Source organism: Python bivittatus, unplaced genomic scaffold (assembly GCF_059951505.1).
Source record: "Python bivittatus isolate LINGU-HERP-01145 unplaced genomic scaffold, Pbiv_v1 ctg000480_np1212, whole genome shotgun sequence".
Classification (NCBI taxonomy): Eukaryota; Metazoa; Chordata; class Lepidosauria; order Squamata; family Pythonidae; genus Python; species Python bivittatus.
The window spans coordinates 15,147,494-15,166,370 of record NW_028277075.1 but is presented as its reverse complement, the minus strand read 5'-3'; the positions used below and the strand labels follow the sequence as shown (position 1 = coordinate 15,166,370).

Sequence of the window (18,877 nt, the reverse complement as noted above, 5' to 3'; positions counted from 1 at the left end):
TGAAAGCAATTACTTCATTCTTAAATGATAATTTGCAGGAGTTTCAACCACTTTAATTGATAACTTTTTGTTCTGAGAAGTTCAATTGTGAAGTGATTAGCTGATTTTGTAAATAGAAATTTAAGGTGTGAAATGTACAATTTGCCCTGAGATAAAAGTTCTGCTTAACTAGGTAGTTTTCCTAGGGAGAGCTGTTTGTTCTCTGCTGTTTTTAAACTGCCAACTGAATGGTTCGGAGAGTGGGAAAAATCTTTGTACTGTTTGTATTCTAGATGAACAATTATTGTTATTTATGATACAGTTGATAACAATTTATTTAAGTGATGTTTGGACCAAGAATACAGTAGTGCAAAGACTCCGTATACAAATAAGAATAGTATTGCTAAGATCTGTCATGCTTCTTTTTTCTCCAGAAAGACCTCGACATTCCTTTGAGTATAAGCATCTGAAATATAATCTTGCTATATGTGCATATTTGACAGGGTTTTTTTTCTTTATATATGTAATGGTATCCAGTTTTGTATTTAATGTGTCAAATAGGAAATATAAAGTGAAAATGAAGGTCAAACTGATTTAGCACATCAAACAGTTTTCGTCAGCCAAGCTTAATATATCCTGAGTTTGTGGAACAAATGAAATTTTGCTGCTGTGTTACACTTTGCTTCCAAACAACCATTACAACTGGTTTTATATATTGTGTGATCATCAGAGCATCAAACAGTGCATCTCTACTGACGTGTTGCAGTGATGATCTACAGCAGCAATCTGCCATTTATATAAGGACAAAATGTGCATCTATATTTAGTTGTGAAATTGGCCTATTATACTCTTGGTGTTTACAGAGGCTAACATAAATTAATGATGACAGCTATGAGTAGTGCATTAGTTAAGCAGCAGAGTTCTTACCTTGAACTTGAAGGTTCCAACTTTAACTTCCAGCATATATTCTAGGCAGCTTTATTTGACATTAAAGCAGCTTTCTTGGACAGGTTTAAAGAACTTGTGCTCTGCTATAAATAACAGCAGATACTATTTATTTACATATTTGCCTAAATTTTGCCTTTTGACAAAGGTGATATAGTATGGGAAAATATGTTCATTCCCGCCCATTGAGAACATTTATTGAGGCAAAGGGGCCATTCAGGTTTGTCCAATAATTACACTGAAAAGTTTGGTAAAGCAACATAGTTTGTCAGATTTTATTTTGCTTCATGTTGCTTTAAACTGCTAATCCACAAGTGTTGTCATGCAGTTCATGTCAAAAGTGGTACAGATTCTGTAGCAACCATAGTTTCCACTGTTAACTCTGACCAGAGATCTGACAAGTAAGCAGGTGTTCAAAGGAATGCAAGTTCAAATGATGAAAACTTTGATGAATTTTTAATGGCTGAATTTTTAATATAGACCTTCTTTGAGTCTGCTTTCCAGATTAATTGATAAATAGTACAGCTCTACAGTGCTAGATTCTCCTAAGCAAACAAGTAGGGAAATCTATCCATCCACCCACCCAGTTGGCTTGCCCTCAGATCTTAGTTGTTCATTCTTTACAGAAGGTTTATGACTTCTTTCTTTTTAAGAAACAAGATTTATTTTCTTATGGTAAAAAGTCATTTTTATTAAACAGAAATATTATTGTATCAATATTTGAGCACTTGAGTCCAAATATTTTTCCTAGTCAGAAATCTAGAAGTATGTTAATATTAGTATGTGGTAGCAAAATTAACAAAGAATCTTACAATGCTGAGCCATTCCCACTGAACTACTTACATTATATATTTTATTGTCTCACACAATATTATATATAGAAACAGAACATGGCATTAGATTTCTTTATAACTCTGAAGAGTCAGCAGTTTCAGAAACTGTCAGGTATCACAGTTTTTGTTTAAGCTGAAGACAGATACAGGTTCTTCATACAGACCTGTGATGGTGGTAGCAGTATGTGGTTCATGTTTTCTGTTCTCTCATTAAGTTAGACATCTGGTTTTGGGGGCTACAACAATCAGTGCAGAAGCTCAGATGCTGTACCTGTAGGAGTAATTTCAGTGATAAACAATAGGATTGTGCAAAGCTTTGAATGGATGTTTTCCTTTGTCAAAGGTTAATGCAAAGTACTCCTCTGAAGCTGATTTGCCCTTTTAAAAAAAAAAAAAACAGTGTCCACCCTCCTTTACTTTTTCTTGTTTCTAATGTCCTGCCTGGGAATTTCAGTAGACAAAAGAGGATTCTGTACATATGGAAAAGCCACTTCTGTCTAACAAAACTTCTGGACAAGGCTTCAGAGTGATGTGAAGCACCTTGATAAAAAAAATGTTGTGGCTTCTATGCCTTAGTGGGTCGCATTCCATAAACTCTCTGACACTAAACATTTCTTTGAGCCAAATCCTGCTACTTTGCAGATAACCTAAGGAGAAATGAGCAAGCCACATAGTCCTTTCCTGATTTTTCCTTTCCTTTCCTTTTTGGATTCATTTTCTCTATTTATGCATGTTTCTCCATACAAAAGATGAGGATTGGGAAGCAGCCAAGGCAGGATGATTAGTGCTGTAAAAGAAAACACAGCACTGTGGGGTCTACTCTTGCAATTCTCTTGCCTGAAAGTTAGAGGACAAGGAGAAGTGGCTTTGGCTGCCGTCATCAGCTTTCTATGCCTTTTAATAGTAGCTAATGCAAATGGATACTAGATTAATGTACAAGCTGTGTCATTCCCCCTGCCTTATGCCATTATATCATAGTCTGAACAACCTTTCAGCCTCTAGGGCCTTATTTTATGGTTATAGTCCTCCAAGCCAATCACTATTTATTACAAGTACAGCGCTGCCACTACAAAAGACTTTTGGTAAGATGTGTGTAATGAGGTAGGGTGATACTTCTCATTTCAAGAATAAGTAAAGAAATGTTGAATGTTTTCTGAAATGAAGAAGCAATATGAAATAAAATGTTAAACAGAATATTAAAAAGCCAGTCTTAGCACGATTGTTGTAATGCAAAAATTGTAGCATAACAGTTGTAATGATATGCAAGAATCTGCTTTTAAAAATGAGTTTCTGAGAGGGTGAAATTGACTTAAAATTGGTTTGTTTATATATGTGTACATAATCATCTGCAGGGGGGCAAGTGTCATGACATACTTGCTTGCACCAGATGTTAGGATATAGGCACATAGGCATGGCACATATGCAGTGATGTTGCTGTGCACATGTTGTCATTTTGGCATAATTGCAACTTGCTGCAGACTGCCCTGGGAAAATATAAAGGCTGTGGGACACTTGGGAATAAAGCCTATTAAACTCAATTGCTCTTGCTTCAGACATGGTTAAAACTGAGCTACATATAAAATGAGAGTGCAGTCTAACATGCACCAAGTAAGATATAGAACTTTTCCTACTCCTCTAGTAGTGCAGACCACTGTTTTATAGAAAAGAGGAACTATTAAAAGGGATTGTAGGCATAATATAGCAGTCACATGGAGTCAAGAAGGAAAAAGGTTTTGAAGAAAGTTCCATTGATTACATGGTTATTTCTTCTCACTAGTGCATGGATTGTTTGATGTATTTCATTCTGAATCTGATAGAAAAGCTTTTTAAATTGGAGTATGGGTGCCTAGCCCATTAGGATAAGAACATAAGAAGCTGCCTTGTAGCAAACTGAATCATTGGACCATGTAGTTCAGTGTTTACTGGCACAGAGTGGTTCTCCATGGTTTTAGAAACAGATACAGTAGTTCCTGGTTCTGTCTGGAGATGTAAATGACTGAATTTGGGACCTTTGCACGCATGTCATATTGTTTCAGACTTATATTAAAACATAAGTGGTATAACATATGGGGCTGTATTTTGTAAGTAAATGGAGATAATAAACACCAATACAGCTTGATTATAACCCATAAGATTTAATACACAAAGTTGCTCTAAGTATACTGTAAGAGTTAAAGAACTAGAGCGTAAAGCTAATTGTACTAGCAAAATCAATTAGACCTAATAATTAAACCAGCATTATGCATTTGGACAAAACAGGATTTTATCTACTATGACAGTTACTATATTGGAATTGGTTGTTTTTTAATTTGTTCATAAATAATCTGGAGTTTGAATTGAGTGGTGAGTTGGCCAACTCTGAAGATGATAACAAATTATTATGAATTATTCAAACAAAAAAAGGATGATGGAGAATTCTAAGATTTTTCACAGCTGGAGAAACGGACATTAAAATGGTAACAGTTCAGTGAAAACAAGTTTAAAATGACACACATAAGGACAAGACATTTCTAAATTCAAATATATACTGTTGGGATCTGGAGTAGTTATGATTGATCAGAAAGGGATCTTAGCAGAAAATCAGAAGCAAAATCTTGTTGCACTTTTTCCAACTTACAAATTGTATTAAAGGGCATCAAGTAAAGGTTATTATTTTTTGCCACCATAGACTAACACAATTGGTGTCCTAAAAAGGGGTTTTGGCAGGATGATGACAGACAGTTCAATGAAAATCTCTTGTGCAACCACACTTAGAATATTGTTTACAGTTCAGGTTGCCACACCTCAAAAATGACATTGTAACATTGGGAGAGATACAGAAGAAAAAGGAAAGAGAAGAGGAAGAGGAACATGATAGGGGTATATAAACCCATGTATGATATAGGACAGACAAAAGAAAATAGTTCTTCACCAAAAACATAATAAGCATATGTAATTTGTTATCTTATTCTATGGAAGAATTTTAAAATTAATTCATAGAGAATGAGATTATTAATTATGATGATTATATATTACTTCCAGTAATGGAGGCAATAGGTTTCTAATACCAGTTGCTGGAGGTAATAAGTGTTGCTTTGTGTCTTCCTTGTAGGCTTTCCATTGGCTATTGTGAGAAACCTGTCCAGATACCATTTGTTTTCATTAAGATATTTAAAACCTATCAATATTATACATGCATTTTAAAAAAACAAAAATTATATAAAAGCAGAATAGGAGTCAAGCTACAGTCACTGAACTCCGAAGCATAGGTGAAAATCCAATTTCCCACTTCAAAATAAAGCCAATATTGGCTCTAAGTTAGCCTCCTGGGAGACAGTCTTACATAACAATGATGTGACAATCAAGAAGGCTCCCTCATGTCCCTGCACAATTGCAGTTTCCAGTGATGGAATACAAGTTTCAGAATAGAAATGTATTTTCAGTCAGTGCATTTTAACTCCAGGGAAGTGCTATTTCTAATTAGTGTTTATGACATAGTCCAGCTCTAGTCTTAGATTGTATGAACCACTCTGGCCAGATTGTAATTCCTGGCATGCCAGCCAAAACTGCTAAAAGTGATCTGAGCCACTGAAGCTGTAATGATAGTCCAGCAGTATTCCAAGCTTTGCATTTGCTTTTTCAGTGAGACTCCAGCAAAATATTTAGTCCCTTCATGGACCTGGGACACAACATTAATTGAAATTTCTTCTGGGTGGGATTCAGTTCCAACTGATAAGCCCTGGTCCAATCCATTATAGGATCAAGATGATAATCCTGCACATTTGCATTGCTACCTGAGTCTGTTTATACAGAATTCAGAAGATGATTAGTCCAGCATGGCTCTTGTAAGAATAAATAGATTACTAATGGTATTCATAAAACAGAGACCCTTTCATATATATCCTGAAATATATATGCCTGTAGCTTACATGTCTATATTTAGTCAGTGCTTGCAGGATATGTTTGTACAGTGGCAAGGAATCATAAAGAACAGTAGCTCTGTCAGAGAAAATATAATACTAATGAATATCTTGCTCTCTTTCCCCCCCCAGTTTACAAGCCTTGAGAAAGGAAAAATCCCGAGATGCTGCCCGTTCTCGAAGAGGAAAAGAAAATTTTGAATTCTATGAGTTGGCCAAATTATTGCCACTCCCTGCTGCCATTACCAGCCAGCTTGACAAGGCATCTATCATCCGATTAACAATTAGCTATTTGAAGATGAGGGACTTTGCTAATCAAGGGGATCCTCCATGGAACCTGCGTATGGAAGGACCACCACCTAACACATCAGTGAAAGGTATGGGGTTTGGATAGTGATAGCACATGGAATGTGGCAGCCAAAACTGATGTCTACATTGAAATGTTTACCATCCTTTCTTTTTTCCCTGCATATCAAATCCTTTAAAGGGATACAAATGTGGAAATCTGAGGTCTGCATGAGAAAGACACCATGTGAAGGTGAAATAAACCTCTTATTCTATTTATATTTTATTTTAACACAAACATCTAAGCACACCTATTGTGCTGGGAAAATGAGAAGAGTTATGCATATTTACATAACTTAGGTCTTAGTATAATACTGTTAAAATTGCTGAGATTGAGAAACACTGATCTGATACAATACAATACAGTACATGGTTACTCAGAAATAAGTCCCATTGAGTTCAGTGGGGTTTACTCTGAGGTAAGTGTGTATAATGGGTTGGATCTTTAGTGTCTTTAAAATCTGAAATTGATCAGCTTAAGCATGCTTAATTCTGTGTTGGATTGTAGCCGTGAAATTCTTTTGCATGATTATTAGAAAGTTAAGCCTTAATACATTTTAAAAGCTTTGTTTTACGTATGTGTACACAGAATAGCCCTGTTACATTTTTCTGTTTATTAAGTAGATAGTAGGTTTTTGTTTTTGTTTTTTTAGTGAAAAAAATGTAACCTTTCTGGTTATAAGAGAAGTGATATATTTTATGTCTAGAGAAATAACTGGGATTACTTATTCTTGTGCATGCTTATTGCTTTATATTTTATTGAATTTGAAAGTAATTTCTTTAAAATTTAAGGCATTAACTTGAATATAAAAGCCATTTCATTCAAATCAAGTATTAGAAAGGGTAAAAACTGAATGTAAACGGCTCTATCTATATGCTTGAAGATACTTACATTGAAGTACAGGAAGCCAAACATTTAAGCTGTAATATTGGGTCATTACTTATATGTCATTGTCTTTTACACTTTTTAATGAAATTTTATGTGTATTACAACTGCTTAACTATAAAAAAAGTTCACTTGTTAATCAAAACAGGAATAAATGTTTATTAAATGTGTTAAAAGCTCCTTCGCTAGATTCAAAACATATTTACAAACTTTTCAGATTGTTACTTGAATACAGTAATTAGAAGCCAGTTTTCACCTAGCTGTCTTCTTAGACAAAAAGGCTTTTTGCTTGGCTCTCTCCACCTACATTCTGCAGTTTTGTAAAATGGGATCTAAATGGATGCCAGGAGAATTTGGGAAATTGTTCTTGCCTTGATCTTTGAATCATACTGAGTTGATATTAAAACGAATGAGCTCACCTTTAAAACTGTATTAATTTCTGATGATGATAAATAAATCAGACAAAATTATTTAATTTCTTTTTATTTTAATCATTGGGTTTTTAGAAGGACATCTCCTAGACTATATTCATCTTTGAAGAATAGTTTTGAACATGCTATTAAAAGTTATGTGTCATAAATGATAGTTTTTCTTTAACTGATACATGTAGATATCTAACACAGATTATATAGATTAACCTGTATTGAATGTTACTTCTCCCTACAGAGGGAGTTTTGAGTATCTAGAATGAACTCATTGGGACCATTGCTTTCCCTCTCGTGTCTACAGCAGAAAATTGCAAGGAAAGAATGAACCATTTGTTTTTCTTTTTAATTAACTAGTATATCATTAAGCTTGAACTAAGCATTCTGATAAGTCTTAATTATGATTTATCTGAAGAAACCAGGATAATGTATTAGCTTGTTTGGAAAACATAACAAAAAAAATATTTTTCTTTATCTCCATGTTTGTGTGTATACATACATGCACTTGCATTTGAACATGCATATGTAATAAGGCAGAGCGCTTGAAACATGTAATGTTAAATTTTAGGTGCAGCCATAATATTCTAATAAGAAATATTTTAATTTTATATGAAGAGGAAATACTGTATTGGTAATCTAGAAAACATAAAATTTATGTATGGCTGCATATCTACTGATGCCATGTTCAATGTACTGGTGTGAGCATGTAAAGAGTCCAATAATACTACAATATTTGAGATGTCAACATTTGAGAACATGCTCTTTCAGTTGCCATGAAAAACCTGGTGCTAAAGAGAAATAATTGTTTCATAATGTGAGTTATTCAACAAAAAATATTTATTGGGGATTTTCGTGCCCTAATAGCTATATTACCTGTTTGTTTCAATTTTATGTTTAGGCAAAAGCTAGAATTATTCCTACTGAAGTGCAGGGGAAAATAAGATTACAGATCTGCTTTTATTAGGGATGATTGGTTTTTAAAAAAGAACATAGATACAGTAGCTATAACAGAAACCTGATAGATTGAGGAGAAGCAGCCGATATTGTTATTACTTGATACAAAGTGTGTAGGAGACATAAGAAGAGCATATTGGGGGGAATGCACTGAATTTCAAACAAGCAACAAATCTAAAAAGGACGCAACTTTTCTCGTGGTTCAGTGTGATGAAATTCTCTGATGTGGGGAATGAGAATAAACATTTCCAACATACTTCAAAAAAAGAACAGAGATTTTTGTGCTATCAAATAAATGATTACCATTCTTCCCCATTAACATAGAGCTCAATATTAATTTCAAAAACTCACTACTCCCTTTACAATGGAGGCTACCTAGTTTCACATTCTTCACCTAGGCCATGACAACTGACTCACTGAGACCATTATTGAAAACTGAACAGGTGGCCAACACCTTATTTCAGCATCAGCAACAAGTAGACATACAGAATAATGTCTTTACTCAGATGATTCCACAAATGTGCCAAATGCTGCAACTAGCTGGAGCCACCAAGGCTATACTTACTGCTGTTTCTGTTCCTTCACCCATGTTACTTCATTCTCCACAATCTTTATTGGGCAAGTTTAATGGAAATCAAGATTAGTTCAAGTCTGTGCAAATTCTGATTTCTGGGAGACTAGCTGAATTCCCCATGGAATGTCCTTGATTGGCCTTTATTCTAGGTTTTTGATAGATGGAGCTGCCAAGTGGGCAGTTCCTGTCATAGACAACAGTGATCTCATAATGGATAGCTATAGTACATCAATTTTACATAGAGATTTAGAGCTTCCTTTGATGACTCTGCTGGAAAAGCTATTGCTGTAGTAGGAGATTTACTGAATACACTAAGGTAAGTGCAGAGCATGGAAGAGTATATAATGGAAATTTAACTGTATGCTAGGGATGATGGCTTGAATGACTTAGCTTTAGTAGATCAATTTTGGGAAGGGCTGACTAATGAATTGCAAAATAAACTAGTTTGCAAGGGACACCTGATAATTTGAAGGATCTGTTTCATTGCTGTGTGATTATAGAGAGAAAGCTGAAAGAGCTGAGACATGCAGGGAATGGGAAAGAGAAGGCATTTCCACCCTTTCAGCATCTTCTTCTGTCCTGATACTTTGGATGCTTCTCACAGTTGGAACCAATTAGATTCCCCCTGTCATTTACAGCAAAACAATATAGATACCTTTATGCCTTTATAGAGGTACCTCAGGTCACTTAGCACTTGTCTACTCTGTTCAACTTTTTCCCCTGACTCAGCTGTGAAATGCCACACCTGTGGACTTAAGGGGCATGTTGCCATTGAGAATGTTAATTGTTTCATGTTTGAGAATTTGGGAAATGAAACAAGCTTCCTTTTCAGGAGTTCAGAAGGAGCCATCCAGCAACTGAAGGAAGCTCAGGTATCTAACACCAAGAAACAATATGTAATTTGCCTGTGTTTTTTTATCCTCTAACTTGCTTGAAGTACAACTTTCTGCACTATTAGAATCAGGTGCAACAGCTACTTTCATTGATAAAAGCTACTGTATACTCAGACAACAGAACATCCCATTCATGTTAAAACCTTTGATAGAAGTCTTCTCTGATCTAGTTCCATCACTGAATTCACTACTCCTCTTCAACTCATCACTGATGACCATCTGGAAATTATGAAGTTGTATTTAACTTTTTTCTTCATGTCCCCATTGTCATGGGATGGAATGGCTACAGACACACAACCCTCATATTCACTGGAATCAAGCAACTGTTGTTTATATCACAAAAGTGTCAACTGTAACAGGCACTAAGGCCCAATCACCATTCTTCCTTAGGTCAGTCCTCCTGTAGTACTAATAACATATTATGACTTTGTTGATGTATTTAGAGATGAGAAGGCTAACCCATCACTACATTTCTATGATTGTACTATTACCTTCATTCTAGGAGCTGAGATCCCTGCTATGCCCCAATATCCTATTCCATCCAAGGAATGTTTGAAAAAGTTTCTTGATCACAACCTGCCTCTATACCTACTTTCTTTCTCAAAAAGGACAGCTCCCCCAAGAGTGGTTCACAATTTCATACTTCTGAACTCTGTTAGGGATTATTACCCAATTCTTATCTCTAATCTTTTATAAGTCTCCAAAAGACAAGTACTTTGACTAAACTGGACTTAGAAGGACCCTACAATCTGATCTGTAGGAAGGAGGACCATGAATATTTAATATTTGACACAGAATCTGGGAAGTTTGAGTACACAGTGATGCTATTCAGCTTTTGAATTGTTCCTCATATTTATGAGATTTGTGAGCAAGATATTTTCTGACATCCTGCGCTCTTGTGGTATATTTAAATGATAATTTTTTTTTTTTTCCTGAAAATCCAGCAGCCCATACCAAACATGCCAGAAATGTTCTGGATTGTATGTCAACAGAGAAAAAAATATGCTTTTGATCTTTCCGCTCTGAACTTACAGAATTTCTTCAAATGGCATTCAGTTGGATCCCACTGAAGTGGACTCTGTTTTATCCTGACAATTCCAAGGATTGCCAGTAATGTGCAGCAGCGTGGGGCGGGGAGTAGGGGAGGTTAAAAACTTTTGCATTCATTTTACAGCCCATTTTGCTGAACACACCTGGCTTTTAATTCACCTTAAGTATTCCAGGATTTAAAACAAGCCTTCTTGCCGCATTTGCTATCATGTCAAGCCTGCCTTGGCTAAGCCAGTTGGGAAGTTATGCTCCTCCCTTCACCTGCAGGGATGTGGTATATTGTCTGTTTGGATTTTATTTCTGACTTTTTAATAGTTAAGAGTTTGACCACTACCTTGGTTGCTGTGAATCTTTTTACTAAGATGCCAAACTGTTTATTGAGCAGAACGTCCAGTGCAGAAGTATGGGCAGTTTTATTATTTCAGATTCTAGTGTTAAATTTACATCATGTTTCTGGAAAGCTTTGTACCAATTACTTGAGTTGAGAAATTGATAGTATTTTGAGGTTTATTGGTTGCTTATTGTACTGTGTTTTTATTGTATTTGTAAGCTGCCAAGAGTTGGATAGATTGAAACAGGATAGAAATTGAACTAATTAATTAATTAAATCCTGTCATTCTTTAAGTTTTAGAGGGCGCGTTAGAATTTTGATAAGTTGCCCCATTTATTTAATTTTAACTTTAAGAAAGTTTTTTCCTGAAGTATTCCAAATTAGCTTAACACACATTAGCATGAGGGAGAAGAGAAGGATGATTTAAACCACCACTCTGCACATCAAAGGGTCTGAACTGACACCTCTTGACTAGTATGGCTACTCTCAGACCAAAACTGTCCCTCCCTCTCCTTCTGAAAGTCATGCTGAAGCTGTTTTCTTCACCCCCAGAGACTTGAATAACACAACCAACTTAGCCCTGTGAGGAAGTGCCATAAAAGACAACCCAACCCTCCCAGCCTGCTGAGGAGGTTGCAACACAACAGACTGACCAGCTGAGACCCACCCTATCTTGTGCCAGTGTGGAGACTGAAAATAAAATAAAATTGCCAACATTGTAATATCCTTAAATAATCCTGTGGTACAAGTATACTTGGAAGATTCTGTGGTTCCATATATCTCAAGAATGGTACTGAAGAGTTGGAACAGGGGAAAGAAAAAGCAAACAAAACAACTTGGAAACTTGAAGGAGTCCCAAAAGAAGAGATGCTGTTTTGGAAATATTTACTGTAGAACAAAAGTCTAGGTATATAATGCATGGTGTGGAGAAAGTCAACAAGATTGTATCTGATCATGGATAAAAGTTAACTATGGGAAATTCTGGATATAAAAAAGACACCACATAATATATATAATTGAACTGCAGAACTTGATACCCAGGATGTCATGGCTGCCAACATAGTTGGCTTTCCAAGAGTATTAAAGAAATTCATGCAGGATAATGGTTACCTTAAAAAGTTATTTTAGTTGTACAGATAGACCAAGAGAGAGCAAGAGCATACAGAATGGACGGGAGGCAGAAGCAGAGTGGAAGTGTGTCTACTCAGGGAAGGGCCCAAAAAATATGCTCCAAGGATCACTAAAACATGGTGAAAAGGCTGGATAGCATTTTAGATGTGAGGGTATGAGAGACTGACTTGTCTTGTAGAATATGTTCTGTTTTCTTCAGGGTATGTTTTGTGCAGGCAATTTACTGCAGATAAATACTTGCCACTATTGCACTTTGCTCATGATCAGCTATGTCAGCTGGTGTAGATTTTGTTGATTTAGAGCAGTGAGGTTGGCTACATTATTGGATGTGACAGCCTTTCAGTCCATTTTGGCTCTGAGATGTTACAGTAGAGGTGGTCTCTACATTTTATGCTGCTGCTTGTTTTATAAAAGCATTAGTGTGGGATTTTGAATTCAAATGATATAGTTGAATCAGAATTAAAGGATAAATAAATACATACATATATATGAGACACATTTTAGTATACTGTAGTAGTAAATGGTATTTTATTACATATGTCAATATGTGACATCTGGGATCAACTCATCAGAGGCTGTCCATTTACCATTTTTCTTTGAATAAAAATATATATTCTAATATAATGTATTTGCAGTTTTATAAAAGAAATTCATTCTTATTTGTAAGATTTATTTGCCTTTTCTACCTGTAAGTATTTTCAAATAAATAGCAATATCATGAACATGATTCCTATTCCTGCAGTTAAAAGCAGTAGCTGGACACTATATATTTTTCTTCTCTAACTAGCCTTCTAAAGAAATTTGGACTATATATGAATAACAGAAATACTGTATAAGTTATGGTAAAAATGAGATGGCTTTCTGATGTTAATAATCCCATGTCCACATTTAGTTTTAAATTTGTCCCTAGCACCTATACACAATTTAATAATTTTAATTTGGAGTTTCAGAATGGTTCTTTGCTATTTTATGTCTGTAATGTTTGATTAATTTATTTTCTTATGAATGTTTTGTTTGGATTTTTCCAAATTATGCTTGCAGAAAGAACATTTAGGTGACACAGTGTAATATTTCCCAAGTCAATTACTTCATGGAAATGATACGTTAAAAAACTTCAAAGGAACCAGTAGTTTTTACCAGTATTTTGGAAATATCTTTTCTATTACAAATGAAATCTACATTATTCAAAAAATGACCATTTTTTACCAGCAGTGGTTCAGCTAAATAACAGATTATTGTAACCTTTTAAGAAATCTCACTGTGATGAATGTTAGTTTAAGCTTTTCTCTATCCATAATAATATTTTTTTAGTGGATATCTAAAAATCATATTTGTATTATTCTAAAGAATAGCCACAGATCTTGCATTTTAACTTATTTAGTAGAACAAACAAGCTTTTTTTTCCCCTTGTGTCTTTGTTACCTGAGTGCAATAATATGCAGACTTGAAAACAGTTGAGTTTAATATTATTGTCAAGATCAGGATGGAATTATCCTATAAGAATTATCATTCACATCTGTCTGTCTGTCTGTGTCTGTGTCTGTGTCTGTGTCTGTGTCTGTGTCTGTGTCTGTGTCTGTCTGTCTGTCTGTCTGTCTGTCTGTCTGTCTGTCTATCTATCTATCTATCTATCTATCTATCTATCTATCTATCTATCTATCTCCTCTCTCACCCCTATGGGTGCTATGTGTCTTCCTCAATCTTGGGTCCCCTACCAGAGGCCTGGGAGTTTGAGAGTTCTGCACAGTATCTTAGTTGTTCCTAGCACTGCACTCTTCTGAGCTCTGATGTTGTATCTGGGATATGTTGGAGCCACTCTCCCAACTTAGGAGTCACAGCCACAAGTGCTCCTACTATCACTGGGGCTACTTCGGCCTTTACTTTCCATGTAGCGGCTGGATAGCGTAGTGGTTAGAGCACCACCCTTTGATGCGGGAGACTGGCATTCAAATCCCAGCTGATTACCTACCTTACCAGTAGGTGTCCTTGGGCAAAGACCCCCTAACACTTCACCTGCCTACCTTGAATATGAGAGTGACACGAACTAAGAGAGTCATGTCAGCTCAGACGTCACCTGGGTTAACAAGGTCCACACCAGATGTTGGGGAACCAGGACAATCTGACAATAAGTGGACTACTGGAACAAACCATACATGGATGAGATTATATATATATTTAGAGACTATATATATATTTAAATTTATTTATAAGATATATTGCATTTAGCAGTATTTAGGAGTAACTTATTTTCAAAAGAATTAGCGAAAGGCCTGTTTTTACCACTAATATAATCTCATATCAGTCTGATATTTTAAATTTGTAAGGGAATATGTTTGTATATTAACATGATTTTTCCAATTCTGCTGCAGATCTGGAATTAGAAGCTTTCTGTTACTTAGATAAGATTTGACAGTGGTTTTTTCAAGAGTCTGGGCAATTACCATGGTATTCAGGAGGTCACCAAATTTATTCTGTTTTTTCTAGATCTGTTAGGGCTATAAATGTTCCCCAAGTCACAACAATTCATTTCCCAGCGACCTCTGTGTCAGAGCACACAATAATTATATGGCATATACCAGATTTTAAAAACCACTGTTTGTGCCATAGCTTATATTTAAGAGAAGCCTTCCCCTACTCAGCCAACAAGGATATTGGTCATATGGGCCTCAGCAGCAGTAGATGTCTGCTTAGCTTTCAGATACTTCTGGAAGCTACTAAAAATTCCCCAACTACTATCTCAATTTTATGGGTCATGACGGATAGTGGGATAGGAATAATATCTGACCTGCTTTAGTTTAAAGACATCATTGTACTGGCATGAGTTGTTGCAGAAAATTAGCTTGGTGAAACACTGCTGTCCCTAGACTAGGTTGTCACTGTGTATGGTAGATTTTGATTGATAGAAAATACTGTCACTTTAGCAAATAACCATTCTGTTGAAGGTCTACTTGCCTGAGCAGTATAATATACAAATAATTCATTCAGGATCAAATAACTTGTGAGTGTTCAGGTAATATGAATTGATTCCTTACACATGCAATTCTGAGTTGGGGAGATATTTGTGCAGGTGAAACTAGCTCTGTGTTTCATGGTCTACAAAAGAGAGACTAAGTGGATGCAACAGCCATAGCATACTTCTCTGCATCTGTGGCTGGGAAAATAATGGCTGAGTACTGTGGTTGCTACATTAAACCTCAGTGCCTGCCCATATCGTATCTAGAGACAAATATTACTTGTCCTGTACAGCCAGAAAATGGCTAATTAGACGCCTGAATATTCCCATCTGAAAAGATGTACATTTTAGATATTTATTTTGCCAGAGATTTATTCTTACAGTGCAGTTTTTCCTACGTCTATTTATACTCAATTACTATGGATTAGTTTAAATAATTTAAGTAATCAGAACAAAAATTAAAGTAACAGTATTTCAGTTTGGTGTGATATAGTTAACTTTAACTCTTCTAGCAACTTTTACTGTAGATTAAAAAAATATTCTATTAAGTAAATAGCAAGGTAAATTTTAAGTATTATAGTCATGTGTGTAAAGCAGCAGTGGTTTCCATAATAGAAGGAATCTTGTAAACACATAATAACAGCTGTGCAACTTGCAATCAGTCAAAAGGAAATGAATTATTAATTTCCATTCAAAAGGAGAAGTGATTCCAATTCATCTTCAGATGTTAGTACAATAAGTATTACAATAAGAATATAACTTTACATTAACCACACCTTCCTTTGGAATTATATAGTATGAAATAGGCATCTAATAGTCTCCTGTAGGCATCTAGTTTTAAATTGAAATATTGACCTATAGTTCAAATCACTAATTAGTTACTGAAGCGTTACATGCCAGAGACGTATCAAAGAATAAATCTCCCAACTTATACCAACGTATCATTTTAAAAAAGGCTTTCAATCTAGCTTTGTCCTTCTATCATATCCTTTGTTAAAACGAAATCTCTCGGATATGTCTTCTTAAAAGTAAGATATGTTGAATTCAATAATATTTACATTTAGATAGTATATAACAGATGACCTGCAGCTGTACTATAGACCTTAAAATAGGCATGCTGCGTTTAGAAAACAAAGGGGGGGGGAAGCAAATCTCTTTCCCCCAAAACAAGTATTAAGTGACCCCACCCATTCTACATTCTTCATCTTCCCAAACATTACATTTTCCATAACCTGGAAATAGGATTATAACCAAGACTGCAAATCTGTAATTCTTTTGCAAAATTAATTTCAAAGAAAATAAAGGTAAAAAGGATATAATAGACACAAGTAAAAATCATACATAGTTTGGTTATGAGAAAGTAAATTGAGGAAAATTTTCTCATAATGCTGGATTCCAGGATTGGGCAAGAAAGAATCATGATGAAAGACAAAATGAAAAAAGACAAAGGCAGCTATTTCTTACTCTGCACAGTTAAACACTAAGGTTTAGTTCTTCTGTCGTTCCTCAGGATAATGGCCACCAATTTTAGTGAGTTTAAAATGAATTGTTGTTGTTGTTGATGTTGCTCAGTCATTAAGTCGTGTCCGACTCTTCGTGACCCCATGAACCATATTGCACCAGGCCTTCCTGTCCTTCACTGCCTCCCTGAGTTTGCTCAGTTTCATGTTCATTGCTTCAGTGATGCTATCTAACCATCTCATCCTCTGCTGTCCTCTTCTCCTTTTGCCTTCAATCTTTTCCAGCATCAGGGTCTTTTCCAAAGAGCCCTCTCTTCGCATTAGGTGACCAAGGCATCTGAGCTTGAGCTTCATTATCAGTTCTTCCAATGAGCAATCAGGGTTGATTTCCTTTAAGATTGACTGGTTTGACCTCCTAGCAGTCCAGGGGACTCTTAAGAGTCTTCTCCAGCACCACAGTTCAAAGGCATCAATTCTTCGGTGCTCAGCCTTCTTTATGGTCCAGCTCTCACAGCCATACATTACTACTGGATAAAATGAATTAGTGGTAATTATTTAGATTGTAAATAGTAACTAATTGTGGTAGTTTCATTTTACCCCAGGATGAGAGATAAGTAAGCACAGGAAGAGTCTGATTGTCCTTTTGCTTGCTTATGGGCTTCTCATAGGCCGGAAACTACGGAATGGGTTGCCATCTGTATGCTGATGATATCAGATGGCTCCTTATCATCCAGTGCCAAGGAAGCAGTCAGTATTCTTGAACTTTGCTGAAAGATTGGGTGAGAGAGGACAAGATAAAATTAAATTGAGACAAGACAGGTTGTTAGTCAACAATAAACTGGGCTAAGGAGTTTAGTTTCAGCCTATCCTGAATAGGGTTTTACTCATCTAAATGAGTAGGCCTGCCGCCTGGGAGTCTTCTTGATCTTCAGGTGTCACTGGATTCAGTGGGTGGTGACTGTAATGAAGAGCACTTTGGCATACCTTTTCTGAACTGTTGAGTTTTGCAACAGTTATCAATGTGGTTGCATTCCATCAAGAAGTCGAATCTTAACTATTGCAATGTGCTGTGTGTGGGAATATCCTTTAAAAATTATACAGAAGTTACAATTGCAGAAAATGCAGCAACCAGGTTGCTAATTGGAAGAAGCTACAGAATTCATGTGATGCTCATAATGGAAATTCTGTATAGGTTCCCATTGTTTTTCAACATAATTTGTTGGAATAACCTTTGAGAGGTATCTGTATCTGTATCTGTATTTTTGTTTGTATCTGCTGCTTTAACAGTAAGCTTTGAATATCATTTCCCAACAGAAAAATGGCATATAGGAATGGATTAACTGTGGCCCAGATACACTTAAAAATAACTGTAAGTGAGCTCCATAACAATAATAGCAACATGCTAAACACATCATCATGTTGACTTAAAGATAATAAATAGACCCTTAGTCAGCTCCCCAAATCAAGAAGACCTGGTGCCAGCTACAACTAGACAGGGACAGAATTCCATTTTTGGAATACTTGCATTAAGAGTGCCCTATCTTGGGTTGTTACATAGTGAATCCCTGACAAGAGCTATGTATTCAAGAGGTAATCCGACTTTTTTTTTTTTAAAGCTACATAAGGGAAGAGATGGTTCATTCTCTGGAAAATGGAGGAATTTGGAATGAAGTAGGAAGGAGCTCCTCCTGAGCATCAACAGCCCTTTTTCCTGAGCCCATTCTTCACCCCACCATGTCAGTCAGACTGTTTCTAAACACAGCTTTGTCAGACTTCCAGTATACCCATGTTCAGAAATATTGGAAATGACAGATTACAGCTAGAATGGTGGGGCTGAAACAAGTATTGGGGCACTCCCACCTCACACTGCTCCCTTTGCCTAGGCCTGTGATCTGTCTAGAAGAAGCTAGAAGAGGAAGCTGGCAACACTTGTATAAATGTTACTCTAGGTCCAAGTACCTCAAATCAGTAGTGCTACAGAGGAGCTGTGGAAGTGAATGGTTGTGGCTGGCAGCACCCAGAAGTAATCCCATGTAGTATGCACAGATGTGTGAAACTACTTGTTGGCAGGAAACCTGTAATGCACTCATTTGAAACAGAACCAGCAGCACACAACTGGCAAAACCTTGACTCTTTTTCATAGCTTAAATTGATACTCTGCAGAGAATTTTAATCCTGTTTTTTTAAGTACAAGTCTTTCAAAAGATTGTAACACATAT

At 35.9% G+C, this 18,877-nt stretch overlaps 1 protein-coding gene across 9 annotated transcripts in view; it reads left to right on the top strand.

Annotated features, from left to right (window-relative positions):
- NPAS3 (neuronal PAS domain protein 3) overlaps positions 1-18,877 on the top strand; it is a 758,559-nt gene that overhangs the window by 255,891 nt on the left and 483,791 nt on the right. For 7 of the 9 annotated variants that reach the window (XM_088145381.1, XM_088145379.1, XM_088145387.1 and 4 more), the window contains 2 exons: positions 5,789-6,033; positions 6,144-6,194. In XM_088145381.1, coding sequence (XP_088001507.1) covers positions 5,789-6,033; positions 6,144-6,194 — 296 coding nt within the window. The remainder of the gene's footprint in view (positions 1-5,788; positions 6,034-6,143; positions 6,195-18,877) is intronic. The other 2 variants (XM_088145380.1, XM_088145384.1) reach the window with 1 other exon arrangement.